Source organism: Bufo gargarizans, chromosome 5, assembly GCF_014858855.1.
Source record: "Bufo gargarizans isolate SCDJY-AF-19 chromosome 5, ASM1485885v1, whole genome shotgun sequence".
Taxonomy (NCBI): Eukaryota; Metazoa; Chordata; class Amphibia; order Anura; family Bufonidae; genus Bufo; species Bufo gargarizans.
In genome coordinates, this window is record NC_058084.1 from 204,440,621 (window position 1) to 204,464,836 (window position 24,216).

At 45.3% G+C, this 24,216-nt stretch overlaps 1 protein-coding gene across 1 annotated transcript in view; it reads right to left on the bottom strand.

The window, feature by feature from the left end:
* Window positions 1-20,330, bottom strand: part of NT5C3A (5'-nucleotidase, cytosolic IIIA) — a 60,731-nt gene extending 40,401 nt beyond the window's left edge. The window contains exon 1 of the mRNA XM_044294615.1: window positions 19,949-20,330. Coding sequence (XP_044150550.1) covers window positions 19,949-20,086 — 138 coding nt within the window. The 5' untranslated portion in view covers window positions 20,087-20,330. The remainder of the gene's footprint in view (window positions 1-19,948) is intronic.
* Between the last annotated feature and the right edge of the window lie 3,886 nt (window positions 20,331-24,216).

Genomic DNA, 24,216 nt, shown 5'->3' on the forward strand with positions numbered 1-24,216 from the left:
TGTCAGGCTGACTGGGTTAAAATGGCAGACTTGACCTGTTAAAAGGAGGGTGATGCTTGAAATCATTGTTCTTTCATTGTTAACCATGGTGACCTGCAAAGAAACGCGTGCAGCCATCATTGTGTTGCATAAAAATGGCTTCACAGGCAAGGATATTGTGGCTACTAAGATTGCACCTCAATCAACAATTTATAGGATCATCAAGAACTTCAAGGAAAGAGGTTAAATTCTTGTTAAGACGACTTCAGGGCGTCCAAGAAAGTCCAGCAAGCGCTAGGATAGTCTCCTAAAGAGGATTCAGCTTCGGGATAGGAGTGCCACCAGTGCAGAGCTTGCTCAGGAATGGCAGCAGGCAGGTGTGAGCGCATCTGCACGCACAGTGAGACGAAGACTTTTGGAAGATGGCCTGGTGTCAAGAAGGGCAGCAAAGAAGCCACTTCTCTCCCAAAAAAAACATCAGGGACAGATTGATCTTCTGCAGAAAATATGGTGAATGGACTGCTGAGGACTGGGGCAAAGTCATATTCTCCGATGAAGCCTCTTTCCGATTGTTTGGGGCATCAGGAAAAAGGCTCGTCCGGAGAAGAAAAGGTGAGCGCTACCATCAGTCCTGTGTCATGCCAACAGTAAAGCATCCTGAGACCATTCATGTGTGGGGTTGCTTCTCATCCAAGGGAGTGGGCTCACTCACAATTTTGCCCAAAAACACAGCCATGAATAAAGAATGGTACCAAAACACCCTCCAACAGCAACTTCTTCCAACAATCCAACAACAGTTTAGTGAAGAACAATGCATTTTCCAGCACGATGGAGCACCGTGCCATAAGGCAAAAGTGATAACTAAGTGGCTCGGGGACCAAAACGTTGACATTTTCGGTCCATGGCCTGGAAACTCCCCAGATCTTAGTCCCGTTGAGAACTTGTGGTCAATCCTCAAGAGGCGGGTGGACAAACAAAAACCCACTAATTCTGACAAACTCCAAGAAGTGATTATGAAAGAATGGGTTGCTATCAGTCAGGAATTGGCCCAGAAGTTGATTGAGAGCATGCCCAGTCGAATTGCAGAGGTCCTGAAAAAGAAGGGCCAACACTGCAAATACTGACTCTTTGCATAAAGGTCATGTAATTGTCGATAAAAGCCTTTGAAACAGTATGAAGTGCGTGTAATTATATTTCACTACATCACAGAAACAACTGAAACAAAGATCTAAAAGCAGTTTAGCAGCAAACTTTGTGAAAACTAATATTTGTGTCATTCTCAAAACTTTTGGCCACGACTGTACATTCCCACTGTACCCATAGCCACGCCACATGTAGAGCAAGTGTCACGGTCATATTGGCGTTTGACCGTGACGCGTTGCCCTGCAGACTGGTTGCCAGGGCAACGTGTAGTTTGTAGTTTGCACGTGCACTTCCCCTTTAAGGTGTGCCTCCCTGCTGTTTGGTAAGCAAGGGGTTAATCTTCTGACTAGTGGGGATTAAGATGTTTTCTGAGTGTGGCAGCGGGCTTGATATATACCTGTGGCTTGCTGGCTGGGGGCAGTTGTACCACAGCCTTGCTTGGTGTTGTAGCTTTGCTCCTTGCCTGGGTGATTCTGCCCAGTCCTTGAGGGCCACCTTATGGAACATAAATTGTCTTCTCTTATGTACCCTCCATGTACCTTTACCCTCACTTGTTGTATGTGTGGTGTGGGTTTATGTTCTGGGTGTGTGTAGCGTTTTGTTGGTTGTTACATGCCTGGGCAGTTGTTGGTCCCTGCATGTATGCTATACGTTACCCTGTATGTTGATACCTCCGAAAGGGGGCTGGTTTCCCGGAGGAGTTAACCATGTGTCTAAAAAAAAGAATTGCAGAATCAGTGTCAGTGCAAGCGAGTCTCCCCCGGACTGCTGCCAGTCCCTGGAACCACCTAGAAACCAGCAAACAAACAGCCAGGAGAGACCGAACTGATCACTGCGTCCACACTCAGAAAACACCTTACGCCCCACTAGCCAGAAGATTAACCTTAAAGGGGACATGCACATGCAAATGCAAACCACAAAACTACATGTTGCCCCTGGCAACCAGTCTGCACGGCAACCGCGTCACGGTCAAACACTAATATGACCGTGACAGCAAGTCAGTGGCTCCAGCTTCATGTTGAAACTACATTTCCCAGCAGTCATTAGACCAGTAATGGGCAAACTACAGCCCGGCGTACCTTTTTATACGGCCCGCAGAGCTGTCCGGAGATGAACGCTTCCATTGTGGAAGTGCTCATCTCCATATTCATCTGTATCGCCGTCCTCAGGACAGTGATACAGATGAATGGTGCGGAGCGGCAGGGGAGAGGCATCTCCCTTGCCCGTTCCTCTGATTTATAGGCTACAGGCCTTGTGCCTGTAGCCTATCAGAGGCCAGTGCAGGCGGCACGATGACGTCATTGCACGGGACACAGGCTGGAAGAGGCCTGCATCGCATCATTGACAGCAGCATAAGGTAGTAAATGTGTTTATTGTTTTTATTATTTATAGTATACTGAGGCAAGAAGGGGGGTGGGGGCCCGATATACTGGCACAATATGGATTGGTACTATGGAGAAGAGGGAAAGCACTATAGGGGCCATTATGGAGAAGAGGAGGAAGCACTATGGGGGCCCTATATACTGGCACAATATGGATTGGTACTATGGAGAAGAGGGAAAGCACTATAGGGGCCATTATGGAGAAGAGGAGGAAGCACTATGGGGGCCCTATATACTGGCACAATATGGATTGGTACTATGGAGAAGAGGGAAAGCACTATAGGGGCCATTATGGAGAAGAGGAGGAAGCACTATGAGGGCCCTATATACTGCCAACATATGGGGGGGCGCACTATGGGGGCCCTATATACTGCTAAAATATGGCGGGCACTATGGAGAAGAGGGGAAGCACTATGGGGGCCCTATATACTGGCACAGTATCTATTCTGTGAATTGCAACAACAAAGCTAACTCCAGACTTTGATGCCTTAGCAAAAAAGGGAGACCAATGCCACTGTTCCCAATAAAATTGTGGGCGAGTTATACATACTAGGTTATAAGAGAAATACATTGCATAAAAGTTTTGTACAATAACTCTTTTTATGCTTTTCTATCCTTGAATTAAGCTAAACCTTTAATGTTATTATTCCCAAGACTGTTGTGACATCCTGAAGCACGCTTAAATCCAGCCGAGCAAGTTTATGGCCACTGGATCACTGTCACTAGTGGGGTACCACGGGGGTCAGTATTGGGCCCTCTTTTCTTTAATATATTTATTAATGATCTTGTAGAAGTTTTGCACAGTAAAATATCAATTTTTGCAGATGACACTAAGGCTACTTTCAAACTCATGCTTTGGGCTGATCCATCATGGATCTGCAAAAACTGATCAGTTACAATAATACAACCGCATGCATCTCTCAAGAACGGATCTGTAACACAGCCAAGACATATCCGTCGTAAACTCCATTAAAAGTCAATGGGGGACAGATCAGTTTTCTATTGTGCCACATTGTGTCAGAGAAAACGGATCCGTCCCCATTGACTTACATTGTGTGCCAGGACAGATCAGTTTGGCTCAGTTTCGTCAAGCCTCCAGAGTGGAATGGTGACTGAATGGAGGCAAACTGATGCATTCTGAGCGGATCCTTTTCCATTCAGAATACATTAGGGCAAAACTGATCCGTTTTGGACCTCTTGTGAGAGCCCTAAACGGATCTCACAAACGGAAAGCCAAAACGCGAGTGTGAAAGTATCCTAAACTGTGTAAAGTAATTAACACTGAAGAGGACAGTATACTACTACAGAGGGATCTGGATAGATTGGAGGATTGGGCAGATAAGTGGCAGATGGTTTAACACTGACAAATGTAAGGTTATGCACATGGGAAGGAATAATGCAAGTCACCAGTACATACTAAACACTTGGTAACGCTGACATGGAAAAGGACATACGAATTTTAGTGAACAAAAAACTAAGCTGCAGAAACCAGTGTCAGGCAGCTGCTGCCAAGGCCAATAAGATAATGTGTTGCATCAAAAGGGGCATAGATGTCCGTGATGACTTTACAAATCGCTAGTCAGACCACACAGGGAGTACTATGTACAGTTCTGGGCTCCTGTAAACAAGGCAGACATAGCAGAGCTGGAGAGGGTTCAGAGGAGGGCAACTAAAGTAATAACCGGAATGGGGCAACTACAGTACCCTGAAAGATTATCAAAATTAGGGCTATTCACTTTAGAAAAAAGACGACTGAGGGGAGATCTAATTACTCTGTATAAATATATCAGGGGTCAGTACAGAGATCTCTCCCATCATCTACTTATCCCCAGGACTGTGACTGTGACGAGGGGACATCCTCTGCGTCTGGAGAAAAGAAGGTTTGTACACAAACATAGAAGAGGATTCTTTACGGTAAGAGCAGTGAGACTATGGAACTCTCTGCCTGAGGAGGTGGTGATGGTGAGTACAATAAAGGAATTCAAGAGGGGCCTGGATGTATTTCTGGAGTGTAATAATATTACAGGCTATAGCTACTAGAGAGGGGTCGTTGATCCAGGGAGTTATTCTGATTGCCCGATTGGAGTCAGTGGGGAAAATGGTCTACTACCTCAGTTTTTTTTTTGCCTTCCCCTGGATCAACTTGTAGGATAACAGGCCGAACAAGATGGACAGATGTATTTTTTCAGCCTTATAAACTATGTTACTATGGCACACCAATAGGGCAGTGTTAAGGAGATTGTATACCACGTGACCTGTAGACATGACGTCAGTGCAGACAAAATGCAACAGCGCAGGTGGGGTTATGTGACCACAAAGTGGGGTGGGGGGCAGTGGATTCATTACAAAATAAAAAAGGTCAGATCTTGGAATACCCCTTTAATATCATTGTGCTGGACTTGGTTGATTCATTGGACAATTTGCTTTCAGATTACAATACTCCACAGGTGTGATGTTCTGGATGTCTTGCTATGCTTTTGTCAGGGAGGCTAATGTCTGACCAAGTAATGTTCTGTTTGACAAGTATAAGGAAGTGGGTGTAGACTCATGGTGGCATTTGAATAGATTTGGCTTGGGGCTACTCCTAAGGGTGTTCATCTAAGGAACTCTCCAGGTGTTCACTGTTTAACCCCTATACAGGATCTGGGCTTCACTGCAGGGGAACCACCAGGCTGCTACTTCTTGGAGTAGTCTTGGTTCAAGCCAGAGCCCTGCATCTATGGAGCGGGTGAGCAGGGTGGCTGCTGTTCCCCCAAGCAGAAAAGGAGCAGCGGTGGGCATGGACAGACGCCATAACAATAAGTACTAAAATGCTGTTCTTGGAAGCATTGTAGCATTAGAGTGTCTCACAATAGACAATTTTGCACATGTATTTTACAGGTCATAATATGCTTATTGGTCAGGTCCAAGCACTAGGATCCCCAGGGATTCCAGTAATGGAGACATGGGTTCTCTATGAAGTGTTGGTTGTGTGTAGTTACTCTGTGTTTAAACAATTATTATACTAATTGCCTCCTATCATCAGGATAGGCCGTTAGTATCTGACTGGCAGGGCTCCCTGTTTATGGAGTGTTCTGCAGTAGCTCCGGTGCTGGAACTCAGTAACAGAACTGCACAGCTCCGTCTATTGTGCGTAGTGGATGAAGCAGGTTCCACATCAAACACAAAATAGATGGTGCTGTAGTTCCGGTGCAGACTTTACGCACCAGAGCTGGTGCAGAACAGCTCAATGGTGGAGGTGCTGGTTGTCGGACCACCGCAGATCAGAAATTGATGGCCTATCCTAAAGATAGGTCAATGCAGAAGGACTGAAAAAAAACTTTAAGATCATGGGAGTTACACAAACAGCCCCTCTGGAAACAGACGTGGCCGCTGGATCCCTACAGATGTAACATTTACAGACTGAAGCTCATATTGTAAAGCCAATCCTGTCATGTGTCCTTTAATCTATTCATCATACAGTATGGACATTAGAGGTTTCCATCAACTACTTTAAGAGAAAAACTAAATTGCGAAACACTATACACTGAAATGTCCATAGCATCCTTCAGAAGTCATCATCCTTGGCTGTACTGACCGGCTCTATATTTAGGGTCATGCTTTAAATACTTCCCCAACGGTATCCAATAAACAAGAATAATGACTATAACAGGCAAGTGTTATTTGCAGAAAACAACAAGCAAAAAGAAACAGGAAAAAAAATAGAGTAAAACCTTATTTCTTCTTGAGACACAATTCTTTATAAATATGGTGAGTGAGCTGGGCAGTCACATAAGAAGATCCAGCAGGCCAACTCCAACCATAGTAATGAATCCTTCAAAATGTATTCTTCATAAATATGGTGAGTGAGCTGGGCAGTCACATAAGAAGATCCAGCAGGCCAACTCCAACCATAGTAATGAATCCTTCAAAATGTATTCTTCATAAATATGGTGAGTGAGCTGGGCAGTCACATAAGAAGATCCAGCAGGCCAACTCCAACCATAGTAATGAATCCTTCAAAATGTATTCTTTATAAATATGGTGAATTCTTTATAAATATGGTGAGTGAGCTGGGCAGTCACATAAGATCCAGCAGGCCAACTCCAACCATAGTAATGGATCCTTCAAAATGTATTCTTCATAAATATGGTGAGTGAGCTGGGCAGTCACATAAGAAGATCCAGCAGGCCAACTCCAACCATAGTAATGAATCCTTCAAAATGTATTCTTCATAAATATGGTGAGTGAGCTGGGCAGTCACATAAGAAGATCCAGCAGGCCAACTCCAACCATAGTAATGAATCCTTCAAAATGTATTCTTTATAAATATGGTGAATTCTTTATAAATATGGTGAGTGAGCTGGGCAGTCACATAAGATCCAGCAGGCCAACTCCAACCATAGTAATGGATCCTTCAAAATGTATTCTTTATAAATATGGTGAATTCTTTATAAATATGGTGAGTGAGCTGGGCAGTCACATAAGATCCAGCAGGCCAACTCCAACCATAGTAATGAATCCTTCAAAATGTATGGTACAGTCCAAGAGAAGCCAACTATTAATAGAACAGAACATATAATGCACAACCTGGTATACTAATAATGTATCCGCCACTTGTAAACTATGCTAAGCGAGGACTACATAATCGACAAGGTTTTCCATCAGGCTTCGGAGGATAACCAGTCCAGCTCGCACTCATGGGCACTGAGGCACACCAGCCATGAGCGCTTTTTGTTTCTTGGATGCGGCTGTAGCAGATTATCCTCTCGGAAGCCAATACTGTCCTGGATATCCATCGGTACAATCACTAAACTGGATCTTTTAGGGTCAGCGCTGCCCAAACATTAGATCCTAGTAAACGGTCAATGAAAACCGATTTCATGCATTTTGTGTGCAGACTAGACCTCAGGAAGTGCACAAAGTATTACAGGAAGAGGACATTGTCCAAATAGTACTTGAAAAACCGCTAGGTCAAAGGGTAGTGGGAGACCTGACCTCCCAGCATTGACTGGGTCACATAGCATTATATTGATTTAGGATGCCATGTAACCCTTACAGTTCTGCAATGTATCGGATAACACTGGCAGCATTATGTCACTGTCATGAATATATTCTAGAACTGTATGGGTTACATAGCATCATAAATCAATATAATGCTATGTGACCATTTCAGTGCTGGGATGTCAGGCCGGGAGCTGCACAGCGTGACAAACGCTCATCTGCAAGGGGCCTAAAAGATATTAGAAATAATAATAAAAAATAAAAATCAGCACGCAAAACGTTGTCTGTATGGCAACTTGCACTTAAAACATTTGACTGTTCCCTGGGATCCAACATTTGGGCAGCCGTGGCAGTAAAACATCCAGTTTTGTGATTATACAGACTGGACTTTGGATATCCGGACTAGTGGTGGTTTCCGGGAGAACGTTAGCTGAAGACCCTTCCAAAAGACAAAAAAAAAAAGGGGGAGGCATGTCCATACACCACTGCTGACATCCTGACCGGCAGATGTCATTGTCAATACAGTAGGAGTAAAACCCAGAAGAACCGACAATGGGGCAGGATCACTACTGTGCGTACATTACAAAGACGCTGTTGATTAGGGCAAAAAGCATGATCCCAAAATTCCCATTTAATGGATGTAGTAAATACAAGTTGTTGGGGAAAAAAAATGGCAAGTACCCAATGTGATACAGAGAAGAATAACTAAAGCTTCAGTGAATCACAGAGGTGTGCCGTCTGTGTTTTCCATGGATAGCACATGGATCCATTGATTTTAATGTGGTTGTTCACACGTCAGTGGTTTTCCACTGACCCAAAAAAAACACGGAAACATGCACTACTTTGATCAGTGATGAGGATCACACACGCCCACTGAAGTCCATGAAAAACCACTGACAGAACACTGATGGCATCCATGTTCTGTCAGTGGTTTTCCATTGGTAGGAGATGCTCTGGTTTCAGTGTATGAGGAATAAGGATGACACACGGAGGGCATAAAATGGGCACAGGGACCAAACAGATGAAACACTGACTGTTTTGTCACAGAGGTCCTCAGGGACACGGATTCAGACTGCATCACATCTGCAAGCAGACAGAGGTGCTTGGCGTAGACCCTACAGGGAATTTTCCGGTTGGTCCGATGCCCATAGGGCCACCTGAGCCCTCCTACCTGCCGATGGCCAGGCACATACTTCTGGGGGAACTATAGGGGTCATTGTTAGAGGAAGTCCTGGCAGCATGCTGAAGGTAGAGCTGGCTGGGTGTTGTGGCCCACATCTCACCTCCTAAGCCCCCTGCTCCATACCCATATTAAAAGACAAGTGGGGGAGGAGGACAGAAGGTGGCAGCTGTTGATGGCTACCACAAAGGGACAGCTTCTTCTGCTGCACCGTGATATTTGGTCCTGTGGGATGTTATTCTGTGCTACACTATGTTATCACTGACACTGTCACTTGTATTGGGCCCATCTACTTGTGTCACCCCACCTACCAGTCAATTTGGACCCACCTACGATATTGGGGGTCACCTTAAGTACCCAGTCCACTTCTGCAAGCAGATATTATGTAAAGTTCACATATTGAAACTGTTATTACATGTTACCCCACAGCATCTGGACGCAGTGCTCTATAACGTTGCACCTTAGGCCTCTTTCACACAGTCAGGATGTTGTATCCAAACTGTACTTGTACAGCAGATACTGCGGCAGTTACGCAGGGCACTGTAGTTGTATACATTATCGGCCTGGTAGTTCTAAATACAGATCCCGTATTGACCAACAGCAGGTGCGAGCCCCTGCTTCTCCGGTAAGCTCAAGTGCGTGAGTGACATGACAGCAGGCAGACAGTATACTGCTTGCCTGTACATACCACATATCTATATGACAGCCTCCACGTTTACATGTCTGAGGCACACACATAGCCTCGTCTACTGTTACACCAACATTGGATGACATTAAAAAGGGGTTGTCTGGCAAATTAAAGGGGTTTTCTGTTAGAGTTCGATATTGATGAACGATCCTCAGGCTAGGTCATCAATATCTGATCGGTGGGGGTGTGGCACATGGCATCCTCACCAATCAGCTGTTTGATGAGCTCACAGATTACCAGGCACAGCGCCACTCACTGTATAGTGGATGCACTTGGTATTGCAGTCCAGACCCAATCACTTGAAGAGACTGAGCTGCAAATAGGCCACGTGACAGATGAACATCACGGACCTAGAAAGATCTTGCAGTGCTCACTGGAGAGCCATGTCCTCATCAAACAGCTGATCAGTGGAGGCGTCAGCAGTCAAACCCCCCACTAATAGAATATTTAGGGCCTATCCGATAACCCCTTTAAGTATGCTCATGTTCTGATCATCCCAGACCCCTACCAATCAATGCTTTCAGGTCCCTCTAGACACCCAGGAACTGACTGCTCAGCCAATCAATTCACTAGGGTCACCACTACAGCCACTGGTTGGCTAACTGGTCATGTGTCAAGAGGGACCAGGAAGCCAGAGACTGGCAGAGGGACGCAAAGCGTTGGAGCGGGGAATCAGTATGAAGAGTATGGAGACACTGTGAGAGTCCTGACTAGTGGTATGATTATTTTTATGTTAGAAACTAGAAGTGAAGTGAAATCACGTATCTACAACATCAGATAAAAATGACAGTATTTCCCCTGCAGGTTATAATTTATTCACTCATGGGTTTCCAGAACTTCTGTTAATTTGAGCAGAGATATGGCCATGCGTGTGTGGTCAACTGAAGACCTGTCACTACTCCTCTTGAAATGACAATTTTGGGGCATCCTTTTTTGCATGTCTGCTTTGTGTTGTTTTACTATTATGCCGCTTACATAGGTCGGTGTTTGATCAGTGATTGCGAGCCAAAACCAGGATCAGAGGCTACCCAGAGATAAGGTATAAGGGAAAGATCTGCATCTGCTCTGTGTTTTAGACCCACGTCTGGTTTTGGAAATCTCTGATCAAACACTGACCTGTGTGAAAGCGACGTTAGACATTAAGGAATTGACAAAAAGGGCGTTACCAGTTGGTGTGTGCGCTGTCAGTGGCAGACTGTGTAGAGACACACCCATTCTACAAAGAGAAGAGTAACACCCAGTCGGCAATTAATGCAAATGTATAGTGGGAATAATAGGAGAACAGCACAACATACAGTTCTAAGAAAAGATGCTCCGGAACCGCGATTTCATCGGGACTACAACTAGTTACTAAAGCAGAGAGAGGCAACGAGTCCTCTGGGTACCTAGACCAATTTGTTCAGTACATCAGAATACTTCAAAGTGACCGTCAGACATGATGCAGACACAAAAATGACAACCAATGCCCTAATTGCTCCCACTGTAAGGTCAATGGAACAAATGATTATATTTCAGCAAATGGCTACATGGTAGTAAACCATTTTGGGTGGAAATCCTCATTTATAAACTCTTACAAGCCAAATCTTAAAGATTGGGAAGACATATCCTCAGAGATCCTTTCCATCTGTTAGATTCCACTGACTCAATATCATGTGGTCTCTGAACTGAAGGAAATAACGCTGAGGCACTGCAGGACGAGCCTCATCATACATATACCGTACCTCACAAGGCCGTGTGTAAATATTAGCTTCTAATTTATCTTACATACCTAAGTCATGTGGTATGTCCGTAAACCACCTGTGGGACCAGTACAACCAGGATATTAATTCCAACGTACCTACGGGAAGGTGTTTGTGCACAGCAGTCCATTTAGTCATTTATTGAGGGGAACGATATTAAAACAATAAAGAAATCAAGTGCATCAGTCATTGTGTAAAGAAAAAAAATGACATCACATAGAACTATCACAACAAGAAAGACCGGTCGCTCTTACATTTATTTATTTTTTACTATTATGCAATGTATAATCATAATTACAGAAGAGAAAAAAAATCAAAACAAAGATCACGTCATGTTGTCTGCATCTCATCATCAAGCACGTTATACATCTACAGATAAACTGGCCACAAACTTAAAATGTCTACAGTAATATCCAGTTCTGCCCATCAGGAGCTCCATGCTGCCCAAGCAATGACAGGCTCCCTGGTTACAAACAGCTATGGGTGGCGCCCCAATGGCTCAACTGACTGACGGGTCTCTCCGCATACACAAACAGGAACCCTGAGGGCTCATGCACATGGCCGTTGCCCGGCCGTAGCCGTATTGTAGCCCGCATACGGCGCAATACACGGGCACCGGCTGTGTGCACCCCACATCACTTCACTTGAATGGGTCCGCTTTTCCGGGAGATGCATGTACTACTTTTTTGCAGACTGAATGGGTCCGCGATCCGCATGCGGCGGCCCCACGGTTGGTGCCCGTGCACTGCCTACCGCAATTTGCGTTGCACGAGCCCTAACTGTGACGCTGGACCGGGAGAAGCAAGCATTTCAGAGTAAAACATAGCTGTTTGACCAAGGAGCCTGCCAGGATTTCATGCTGCCTATAGTTCGGGCAGCATGAAGCTCCTAACAGATTATTGTTAGCCAATGGTGGATATTTATGCCAGAAAATTCACACATACATTAAACAGTTAGGCCCTGATTTATCAAAACTGGTGTAAAGTAAAACTAGCATCAGAGCTCCTTTTGAAAATTAAAGGTAGAATCTGGTTGGTTGCTATGGACAACTAATCCAGTTTTACTTTACACCATTTTCCTTTTGGTAAATTGGGTCCAAAGTGTCAAAAGTCAATGCTGGGATCTGATTTAATGCTAACGCAACAAAGACATTTTTAGTTAAAATAGCTTCAAAGTGGGTCATCCAGTACTGTTATACTGATGGCCTGTCCGCTGTGGGGGTCTGTTCAGTGGTAGCTGCGGCATTGGTTGGTGTCAAAACAGCGGGGCTCCTACATAGTGGATGGGGCTCCGCTCCCACTGGAGAGAATGCTACAGTGACCAGCTCTGTCCACTACACAATGGAGGAATGGGGTAGTGCCAGCGCCAGAACTACTCCTGAACAGCTGATGGGGGGGGGGGGGGGGGGGGTTGTCCGAATCCCCTTCAGACATTGATGAACAATCCTATCAATATAAAAGTACTGGACAACCCCTTTAATGCATAGAAGACGCTCACAAAAGATTTGAGAAAAACACTTGCCAGATTTTAGTTCTCAGTGCTCAGACTTCCGAGACAGTCAGAAGGACGGACACATCACTGTAGACTAAAGCTGTCTATTCACATTATATAAATGTCAGGCGATCTCATGGACAATCTCATGTATATGGGAGCCTCCAGATTGCCCAATGTCTAGATAAACAAGGACAGGGCACGTTGGCCTTCAATATATCTGACCCTTTCTACTACCAGGTATGGGCCACCACAAGTTGCGTCTAGCAATGGCTTGTCAGCTTCCCATGGTTGAATGAACATTTGCCCACCCGCTGTCAATGTGTATGGTCCAATTGAGGAAGACAATTAGAGCGCTCCAAGGTGTGACTCCCTGCACCCCTGCCTATCAGCAGTTTGAAGAGGCCATGGTGCTCCTATGTAAAAAAAAACAAAAAACAAAAACATGATTTGATACACATGCAAATTAACCTGAGATGAGTCCTGTCCCTGATTCATATCACATACAGGACTCATCTCAGGTTAATTTGCATATGTATCAAATAGTTTTTTTTTTTTTTTTTTTACACAATAAAAGCACACAGAGCTATGGGAACTGGGTATTGCGGATGTCCTCGGCTCTATACTCCAAATCCCGGTGACAGGTTCCCTTTATTATTTATACTATCATCAGCAGGGAAATAAGAACATCCCAGCCCAGTAATACTACACTTCACCTCTAGGGCGATGTCTGGTGGGCTGCAGCTTACCTTGGCAATCAGTTCTTTGCTGGTGGTGCTAGCTCCTATACAAATTTTTTTTTTTATCTTTCCAATAAGCTTTGAGGGTTAATCACGCACTAGCTTCAATATCTCTGCTTGCTACAAGTGGGTAAAAACATGTTTTCAGTTGTATCCAGTACACACAATCCGCTGTGAGCACGACAGTCTGGACCCAACTTTGAAAACAACTTTGGAGCATTTAGCTGAAACCTTTGCACCCGCCTCTTCTACCCTGGCGATCTCATCCCAGTTCATGATCCCATCCACTCGTACGAGTTTGGGGTTTCGGATCTGTTCAATGACTGAACCATGAAAAATACCGGTCTAACATATTATTAAAAAAACTGAAATGGTCAGGCTCATGGTCTCTGTCTGATATTGAGGCTCAAGACTGGTACAGAGAATTCTGCACTCACTAAACGTTAAAGGGGTTTTCTGAGATGCTGATATTGATGACCTATCTTGAGGATAGGTTATCAATATCAGATTGACAGGTGTCCGATATCCCTGCCAATCAGGTCTTTGAAAAGGCCACAGCGCTCCCTAGAGCGCTGTGGCCTCCCCACAGCTTACCAAGCTCAGCCACAGCTTACCAAGCTGAGCTGCGCCAAGGAAGATGCTGCGGTGCTCATAGAGGCACCATGGCCTCTTCAAACTGCTGATAGGCAGGGGTGCAGGGAGTCACACCTCCACCGATCCTATATTAATGACCTATCCTGAGGATAGGCCATCAATATCAAATATGAGAAAAGCCCTATAATGCAAGTGTATATATTCACAAAATTGGACAATCCACAATAGGGTTTTCGGCCATGGGACCTTCCCCAGACCATTATATACTGTCCTAACAGTATGCATCACACCATGGGCAGAGTCTTGCTGGGCACTAGTTGGACGCCGTCTACATAGTGGATTAAAAAGGTATGCCTGCCAAGTGCCCTCTATATGGTGGATTGCAGTTATGCCAACTAGCGACCAGTAAGACCTTGTCCATGGTGTGACATAGGACAGTGTGATGGTCTGAAGAGGGTCATGTGGCAAAAAAACAAACAAAAAACTGACTTTTGTGAATAATCCAATTTTGTGAGTAAAAAGTCTTGTATCAACTTTTGTACAGTGCGAGTTCTCTGAATACATCTTGATCTGAGATGTAACCTCCTCCAAGCCCTCCGGACCTCACATAATGCCATGATTATTTCTACTACTTGGTTGTGCAGGCTCATCCCCGTCCACCTGAATGCTGCAATACTACAGTCCACATTACAGACATTTCCTTACAAGTGTGAGCAAGTGTACAATCACCACTATAAAGCATGATCTTTCTATGACAGAACTGCCTACCGCACGAGGACACAACGCGTACACAAGAGTCGTCATCCTACTATCATGTCTACTGTCATCCATGACAACTTCTCAGAGTTATAATTCACTAAGGAGCAATGTATGACAAACGGATATTCTTCAGAAAGGATCTTTCACTCATTCATCCTGGTTTTAGTAGGTGAGGTATCCCTTCTGGAAGCGGTGAGGCGTCCAGCTCTGGTTTGTGATGGTCTAATAAGATAGCTTCAGGTCTGCACCCACCATTTCTAGTAACAATTTCCAAATAATGGCAGTGCCAGATCCGCCACCTGATGGACACCAACAATGTCTGACTGATCCCATTGACAATAATAGGGTATGTCCACTTTCTGAACACAGCCTGCTAATAACAGAAAACTGGCAACTACAATATACGCCTCATTCTTCTGACCCATCGGACCAGGAGCTTAGTGTGCAGGAAGGACTAGTGTCGTTTCTACAGAAATTAACAGAACTGGTCTACTCTTAATGCCATAAAGGACAGATAGGTGTAGGTCCCACCTCTCAGGCCCCGTTCTCCTAGAGTTGGGACCCATACCTATATTGTAGATATGTCATAAATGCCCAGACGGGAATACTCTTGATAAAACAACGCTATATTACTAAGATATGACATCACTTTGTGGGGGACCAATCATAAAAGGATCACAGCATTGGTTTAGCTTTGCACCCCTTTCATAGATTTACTTGTACATCAGTGCTCCTGAAAACACAGCACGGCCCTACTGACTTTAATGGGACAAAGCATTATTTTAGGATACTGTGGTTTCTGCCACAGAGAACATGTGCCCACTCCCTTGTGATAACCACCATTAGCTGAAGGCTACAACTGCCGATCAGTGTCAATCAGCTGATCACCAGGCAACATTTAGAACAGTTGCATACACGGAACAACAAAGTTACAGAGCTCTGGCATTATGATTGTTTCTCCTCAGGTTAGGTCACCAATATCAGATCAGTGGGTGTCTGACTCCAGGTAACTCCGCCAATCAGTTGTTTCGAGCAGTCACCGGCACTGAAAACTATATATTGGATGGAGGTGGAAGCAGAAAGCTCCATCCACTGTGTAGTGGCTATGTTGGGGTACTGCAGCTCAGACAGTAAGGCCCCTTGCAGACGAGCGTTCCTCCCGCAGCGAGTCCGCAACACAGCTCCCGGCCTGACCTTCCAGCACTCCCGGGGGTCACATAGCATTATATTGGTTTATGATGCTATGTAACACTTACAGTTCTGGAATGTATTGGATGACACTGGCATAATGCTGCAAGTGTTATCCAATACATTCCAGAACTGTAAGGGTTACATAGCATCATAAACCAATATAATGCTATGTGACTCCCATCAGTGCTGGGAGGTCAGGTGCTTCGATGCGGACTCGCTGCGGGAGGAACGCTCGTCTACAAGGGGCCTAAGGCCTCTTTCACACGAGTGATACGGATTCTGTCAGGATCTGTTCTGGGAAAAACTGATTGTTTTGCACACAAGTTAATCAGTTTGGTCCGTGTTTGCGTTATGCATTTTTTTATGTGCGTAAACAAAAAACCTGAAGAACAACAATTTACATCTCCTAGCAATCAGCAGTGAAAAATGCATGGCATCTGGATATGCACAATATATAGCTTGCTGCAATTTTTCCTGAAGGCAGAAATGATGCGTGTACACAGATCCATTGAAATTAATGGGTCAGGATTCAGTCCGGACAGGAAACTAAGGGCTCTTTCACACGAGCGGATGCAGTGCAGGTAATCTGCTGCGTGGACGAGTGCCAAGCCCCTCTCCGGACAGCAGAGACACGGAGCAGTAACATGATTGACTGTGATCTTTTTACTACAAAATCACGGTGACAACTTTATCTCACTGTGATTTTGTAGTAAAAAGATCACAGAGAGGCACAGAGCATTATCATCATGTTACTGCTCCGCGTCCTCTGCTGTCAGAGGGCTTGGCACTCTTTCACGCAGCGGATTACCCGCACGGCATCCACTCGCGTGAAAGAGCCCCAAGTTAGGGTTCACAGGCCGCACATTTAGCAGAACTGCTGTGGAGAAGCTGCCTTCCGTGTGCAACATCCATGTGCTGTCCACATCTGTATGTCCACTCCGTAAGTTACAGAACGTCCTATTCTGGTCCGCAAAATTCGGTCCACAGCACATTGAAGTCAATGAGTCCGTAAAAAAAAACGTGGGTGGCACAAAGACCTGACGATTTTGTGGTGGATCAACAGGCAACTTACAGCAAAATCTGCAACAACTGGGGTTCACTATCCCATTGACCTCAAAGGAGAAAATCTGCAACAAACTGACAATAATTCCGTGTTGGAGATTGACAGGTTTTAAAAACTTAGGCTACTTTCACACTTGCAGCAGAGGATCTCAATACTGGAATTAAATGGATGAGTTTTGATTTTACACAACAGGATGCATCCATTCCGTTAGGATGTGGTAGTGTGAAATCAAAACAGAAAAAATACGGATACTGAATACATTGAAAGTCAATGGGCGAAAGATTTTTTTAGGCTCCTAGAGAAATGGATCCATCACCACTGACCTACATAGCTTTCAGTGCCGGATCAGTTTTTTTCCAGTTTTTTTCCAGTTTTTATGGCCGGACACAAAAAGGGCATGCCGACAGAATGGAAGACATCTTGAGCGCATCTCTTTCCATTCAGAATGCATGACGACTAAACGGAAGCCTTACTGCAGAGCAGGTCATTTCTCGTAAGAGAAATTAACAGATAGAAATTATATTTGTAACAACCTCATTTACTTTACTGGTTCTATAATCCACATCACTTGTAATGCCTCATTCACACGTCAGTGCTCGGTCAGTGATTTCCAAAACCAGGTGCGGGTCTAAACACAGAACAGGTGCAGATCTATCCTTATACTTTATGTCTGCGGAGGCTCCAATCCTGGTTTTGGCTCACAATCACTGATGGTAATCACTGACCAAACACTGACGTGTGAATGAGGCTTAAAAGCGCTTTTTACACAGACTGATCATCTGGCAGATTATTGGGAACAAAGCAGACGTTCCCAATAATTGCCTGATCATCAGTGGAAGTGAGGACTGCATTCATATACAGCAATCACCAAGTGATCTCTTGTCCCCATAGGAAATCATTATTCATTGTTTAGACAGCCCGATCTGCTGCATAAGGAACCATGGTGTTGGCAGAGCGATGCGATCACCCAATGAAGGACCATTGCCGACGTCTTTTACACAGGCAGGTTACTAGGAACGAGCTTTTATACAAACGCTCACCCCCAATAATCTGCCAGATCATTGGTCCATGTAAAAGTACCATCAAAGGCAAACTCTACTCATACACATGGATATTACTGAGCAAAAGCCAACCATAGAACCCCCTTCAGTCAGCCACAGCAAGAATAACAGGTGGAGATAGATACCATATTACATTCCTTAAAGGGGTTGTCCCCCTTCAGCAAATGGCATTTTTCAAGTCAACAAAGTTAAAGGGGTAGTCCGGTAGGTAAAAGTTACCCCCTATCCACAGATCGACAGGGGTTCTACCGCTGGGACCCCCACCAATCACGAGAACGGGGCCCGGTATCCCCTGAAATGACTGGAGCAGACGGTCACATGCGCTCATAGGCACTTCATTTTTATATGGGAGTTCCAGATATAGCCTGCGCTGCCATCTCCAGAACTCCCATAAAAATGAATGGAGTGGCCGAGCACATGTGCGACAGGCCGCTTCGGTCACTTCAGGGGAGCAGCAGGGGGCCCCCTTTCTCAGGATGGTAAAGGGTCCCAGCAGTAGGATCCCTGTCGATTTGTGGATAGGGGGTAACTTTCACCTACCAGAATACCCCTTTAATGCAAGGTAGCTACTAATGTATTGTGATTGTCCATATTGCCTCCTTTGCTGGCTGGATTCATGTTTCCATCATATTATACACCGCTTGTTTCTAGGGGTTATGACTAGGGATGTGCGAATCAACTTCGGATGAAACATTCGAAATTGAGTCGCATAAAACTTCGTTCTAATAGTAGGTGGTACCTTGGAACCAAACCAGAGTTCGGGAAATATTTTTTTACAGTACAAATTAATTTATGAAGTTATGACCTAAAGTCTCACAATACTTAGCGAACCAATACATTCTAATACTGTACCATAACCATTTTTATTAGTGCAAGTATAAAGCTGTAGCCTGCTCCACCAGGAGAGGTATAGTGTGGACTCTCATTGCATTCGTTGGGGCCATCTGGCACCAGGAGAGGTATAGAGTGGGCTTGGCATGCATGTGGAACCTACACTCCCTGAATTTTATGGTGGCCGTTATGGTATCTTACAGAGATCGCCTTGACGTGCGGCAGACGGGCTCAAATTTTGTGCAAAATGTATTTGCCAAGAATCTCAAATTGACTTAATAAGCATAGCATTAAAATACTTTTTTTGTACTTTATTTGGTTTGCAGAGTGCACTGTATTTTTTTCTTGGAGCTCCAGGTCCGTACAGTATTAGAACAAAGTTTTATGCGAATCGACTTCGGATGTTTCATCAGAAGTCGATTCGCTCATCCCTACTTATGATGATTAGTGTTGAGTGAACTTGTGTTTTCAAGTAAAGCATAAAAGGTTTGGGTTATCTAAGAATTCTGTTATGGATTCCGCTACCATGCACCATAATTCTTAGATAACCCGTACCGTGTATGCTGAACTTGAAAACAGAAGTTCACCCATCCCTAGTTACGACCACCCTGCAATCCACTGCTTGCACACTATAGGACAGGAATCAGCAAGCAACTGTTCTGAAACTACAACTCCCAGAATCCTCCTTTCACGTCTGTGGGAGTTACAAGAACAGCCAAGTAAGTGTGCAGGCTGAGAGTTGTAGTTTCACAGAAGCTGGAGTACTGAATGTTGCTGATCTCTGCTATATGAAAAAGCCCCGGCCTCTCTGGTGGCTGGGACCGCAGGAGTGCGCCTAGGCAAACATGAACAGCGGCTCCTGTCCCGGCCACCTCATATCTGTGCTGCAGCGGTGGTTGTAATCCCTGGATGCGAGCAGTGTATAATGTGTTGGAGAAATGAATCAAACCAGCAAAGGAGGTAATATGGAGAATCACAATACATTAGTAAGTGCCTTTTATTTCTCTACATCTGCTGATGTGAGACAACGTGCCATCTTCGGCTGTGGGCATGATGGTGACACATGATCTGCAGGAAGAAGCCAAGCAAGACCCACATTCCAGTCCTGAACAGCAGGTACTCACCATTTCTATGATTTTTGTTTTCCTTCCAGTTTTCTTCTTTACAGTGAAGATGTACTGAGCCAACACCACTCCAGCCACCAGGGCACACATGCTGGCACTGGCCACAGCGCCCACTTTGGCCACCGCAGATCTGTCCATGACTAATGAAGGGTCAGTATCCTTAGCACAATAACAATGTACACACAATCACGAGGTCCAGATTCTAATATAAATTCTATATGCAACTGCTATTCCATAGGGATCAGCGAGGGAAAACCCCAGGCAGCTAGCTGCATTAGACGGGTCTCAGCCATGGAGAATCACATGATCGCCCTGTAGTCGGACGCTCCTCATAAAAGGCAATGTGTACGATTTTCAGCCCAGTTCAGAAAGAAGCGCAGTCCATTACCTTCATAGAACACCGGCTGTCACGTTTTTCTAGAAGTGACAGTTGAAGTTCTTCCGCTTCCGTTCTCCATGCGTTCCAAACCTCACTCTGCCTTTTGAGCCCCGCCCATTTCATGTAAATACCGCTTCCTATAGGCTGAGCCACGTGACGTCACAGCGAGCGCCTTTGAAGTTTACAAACTGTAGAATTCCCCTTGGCGCGGAGGCGGGAGGATAGCCTAGCTGCAGTAGAAACTCCTACAGAAGGGGAGATGCAAAGCTATGAGAGATTGGGGCTGATTTGTTAGAGCTATGCAGCCATTGTTGCCCATAGCAACCGATCATTTTCCTAAAAGAAAGTGGGATTCTGTAGGAAGGGGAAATATAACGCAAGGACTTGTACTTGTCCTCCCGGCTGGATCTGCACATCTGGCTTTTGCTCAAAGAACTGCAGTTTTTATTTTGTATTTTTTGTGTGTGTAGTTACTGTATGTGTGAAATCAGCCTTATTTCTTTCCTGGCGGTTTACTGCTGCTTTCTTCTTGCTTGGCTATCTTGGTGCTTTCTTTTCTTAAAAGAAAATGCTGCCTCCAGATGTAAGTATACAGGGATTGTGAGACGCAGTACAGATGTGCAGTTTTTGTGCAACTTTTTTATTGCATTTTTTTTTTTGATCCATCGCTTTTTTTTTTTTTTTGGGGGCTATGTAGTTTATTTTTTCTCATAAACTTCTCTATAGGGAAAAAAACCACCTGAATAAAATGCACATCAAACGTGACACGGCCACCCAGGCAGGCCCTGTGATCTGAGCATCGGAGCATTTCGTGCCCCAGTTCTTTCAATGCTGGATTATGCAGGGTAAGGGCTATTTTGTTAGTTTTTACACTGCTAGGCGGAGGCTCCCACCCAGCAGTGTTCCCAGTGACGTCATTGGCTCTGATGGGCGGGCTTAAACGCTGCCCTAGCAGTTTTAGGGGTGCTTCCTGGGTGAAAATGTGGGTATGTACGGGTTCAGCTCTGAACTCGAACAGCCCTTTTAAGTTTCAGATTAAAAAAAAACACAAACAAGTAACAAAGAAATATGCTTACCTATCCCTGCCACTGCTGTTCTTCACATCCTGGTCCTGGCTTGGCACAATGGAAATGCCAGGGAAGGTGGTCCATCATGTTTACGTTGGGTTCACATATAGGTTTTTAATGGTCTGTGCACTCTTAGAGATTTTGTGGTGCGGCCCCCTTCCCAAAGTTGTGTATTTCTAGGACTGATTCTGGATTCTGGGAACCTATGTTATATCCTTCCTCAGCACAATATATCCTGATTTAAAGGGGTTCTGCAGTTTAAAAAAAACTGCAGTATCTGATCGTCTGAGGTCCGACACCCAGGACCCTCAAACAGCTGATCAGCAGGACTCCCGGGGGTCGGACCCCAGCTGATCAGATGCTGATGATCTATCCAAAGGATAGATCATCAGTTAAAAAACTGCAGACCCCTTTAAGAGAGTATATGCGGTCCCTGATAGCCTCAAAAGATTAAACCATCAGACCGGTGACCTCCACGTTACCCACGGTCAATTGGGCCCTGTTTCACTCCAGAAACACTTCAATGACAGATTCTAAAAGAGTGGCAGGGATCACTATCCCCATTGGATGCCCCGCTTCCTCTCACCCCTTAGGTGATACAATCCTTAACCTAGTGGCTGGAACAACAAATCTGTCTGGGGCCTCTTTTGGGATCTACAGGAGCAGATAGCCATCACCACAGATACCAGTCCTACCGGGTGGTGGGCCTATTGTCAGTGGGGGGTTCGACAGGGGGTATGGAGCTCAATGGAGAGTCAGGACACCCGGAATATGAGAGAGCTCAGAGCGGTTCTATTTGCCTTAAAAGAATTCCTACCCATAATACAAGGAAAAGGAATAAAGATCTTCTCAGACAACACCACGGTGGTATCCTACCTAAACAGGCAAGGAGGGACCAGATCAAAAAATCTTATGTCTTTAGCTGCAGACATTTTTTCCCTGATTATTCCTTATTTTCTATTCATCAAAGCAGTACACTTAAAGGGAACCTGTCACCGGGATTTTGGGTATAGAGCTGAGGACATGGGTTGCTAGATGGCCGCTAGCACATCTGCAATATCCAGTCCCCATAGCTCTGTGTGCTTTTATTGTGTAAAAAAAAAAAAAGATTTGATACATATGCAAATTACCCTGAGATGAGTCCTGTACGTGATATGAGTCCTGTACGTGATATGAGTCAGGGACAGGATTCATCTCGGGTTAATTTGCATATGTATCAAATCAGTTTTTTTACACAATAAAAGCAGCCATCTAGCAACCCATGTCCTCAGCTCTATACCCAAAATCCAGATGACAGGTTCCCTTTAACCGCTTGCCGCAACTGTAACGCCGAAAGGCGTCATCGCGGCGGCTCTCCCAGGCTACGCTAACGCCGATTGGCGTCATCTCGCGTGAGCCGAGATTTCCTGTGAACGCGCGCACACAGGCGCGCGCGCTCACAGGAACGGAAGGTAAGCGAGTGGATCTCCAGCCTGCCAGCGGCGATCGCTCGCTGGCAGGCTGGAGATGTGATTTTTTTAACCCCTAACAGGTATATTAGACGCTGTTTTGATAACAGCGTCTAATATACCTGCTACCTGGTCCTCTGGTGGTCCCTTTTGTTTGGATCGACCACCAGAGGACACAGGTAGATGTGTAAAGTACCACCAAACAACACTACACTACACTACACCCCCCCCTGTCAGTTATTAACCCCTTATGAACCCCTGATCACTTCATATACACTCCCTGATCACCCCTCCCGTCATTGATCACCCCCCTGTCATTGATCACCCCCCTATAAGGCTCCATTCAGACGTCCGTATGATTTTTACGGATCCAGCATCCATGGATCGGATCCGCAAAACACATACGGACGTCTGAATGGAGCCTTACAGGGGGGTGATCAATGACAGGGTGGTGATCACGCATATAGACTTCCTGATCACTTCCCTGTCATTGATCACCCCCCTGTCATTGATCACCCCCCTGTAAGGCTCCATTCAGACGTCCGCATGATTTTTACGGTTACACTCATACATGGATCGGATCCGCAAAACACATGCGGACCTCTGAATGGAGCCTTACAGGGGCGTGATCAATGACAGAGAGGTGATCACCCATATACACTCCCTGTCATTGATCACCCCCCTGTAAGGCTCCATTCAGACGTCCGCATGTGTTTTGCAAAACACATGCGGACCGCATGTGTTTTGGATCGGATCCGCAAAACACATGCGGATGTCTGAATGGAGCCTTACAGGGGGGTGATCAATGACAGGGAGTGTATATGGGTGATCACCTCTCTGTCATTGATCACCCCCCTGTAAGGCTCCATTCAGACGTCCGCATGTGTTTTGCGGATCCGATCCAAAACACATGCGGTCCGCATGTGTTTTGCAAAACACATGCGGACGTCTGAATGGAGCCTTACAGGGGGGTGATCAATGACAGAGAGGTGATCACCCATATACACTCCCTGATCACCCCCTGTCATTGATCACCCCCCTGTAAGGCTCCATTCAGACGTCCGCATGTGTTTTGCAACACATGCGGACGTCTGAATGGAGCCTTACAGGGGGGTGATCAATGACAGGGAGTGTATATGGGTGATCACCTCTCTGTCATTGATCACCCCCCTGTAAGGCTCCATTCAGACGTCCGCATGTGTTTTGCGGATCCGATCCAAAACACATGCGGTCCGCATGTGTTTTGCAAAACACATGCGGACGTCTGAATGGAGCCTTACAGGGGGGTGATCAATGACAGAGAGGTGATCACCCATATACACTCCCTGATCACCCCCTGTCATTGATCACCCCCCTGTAAGGCTCCATTCAGAC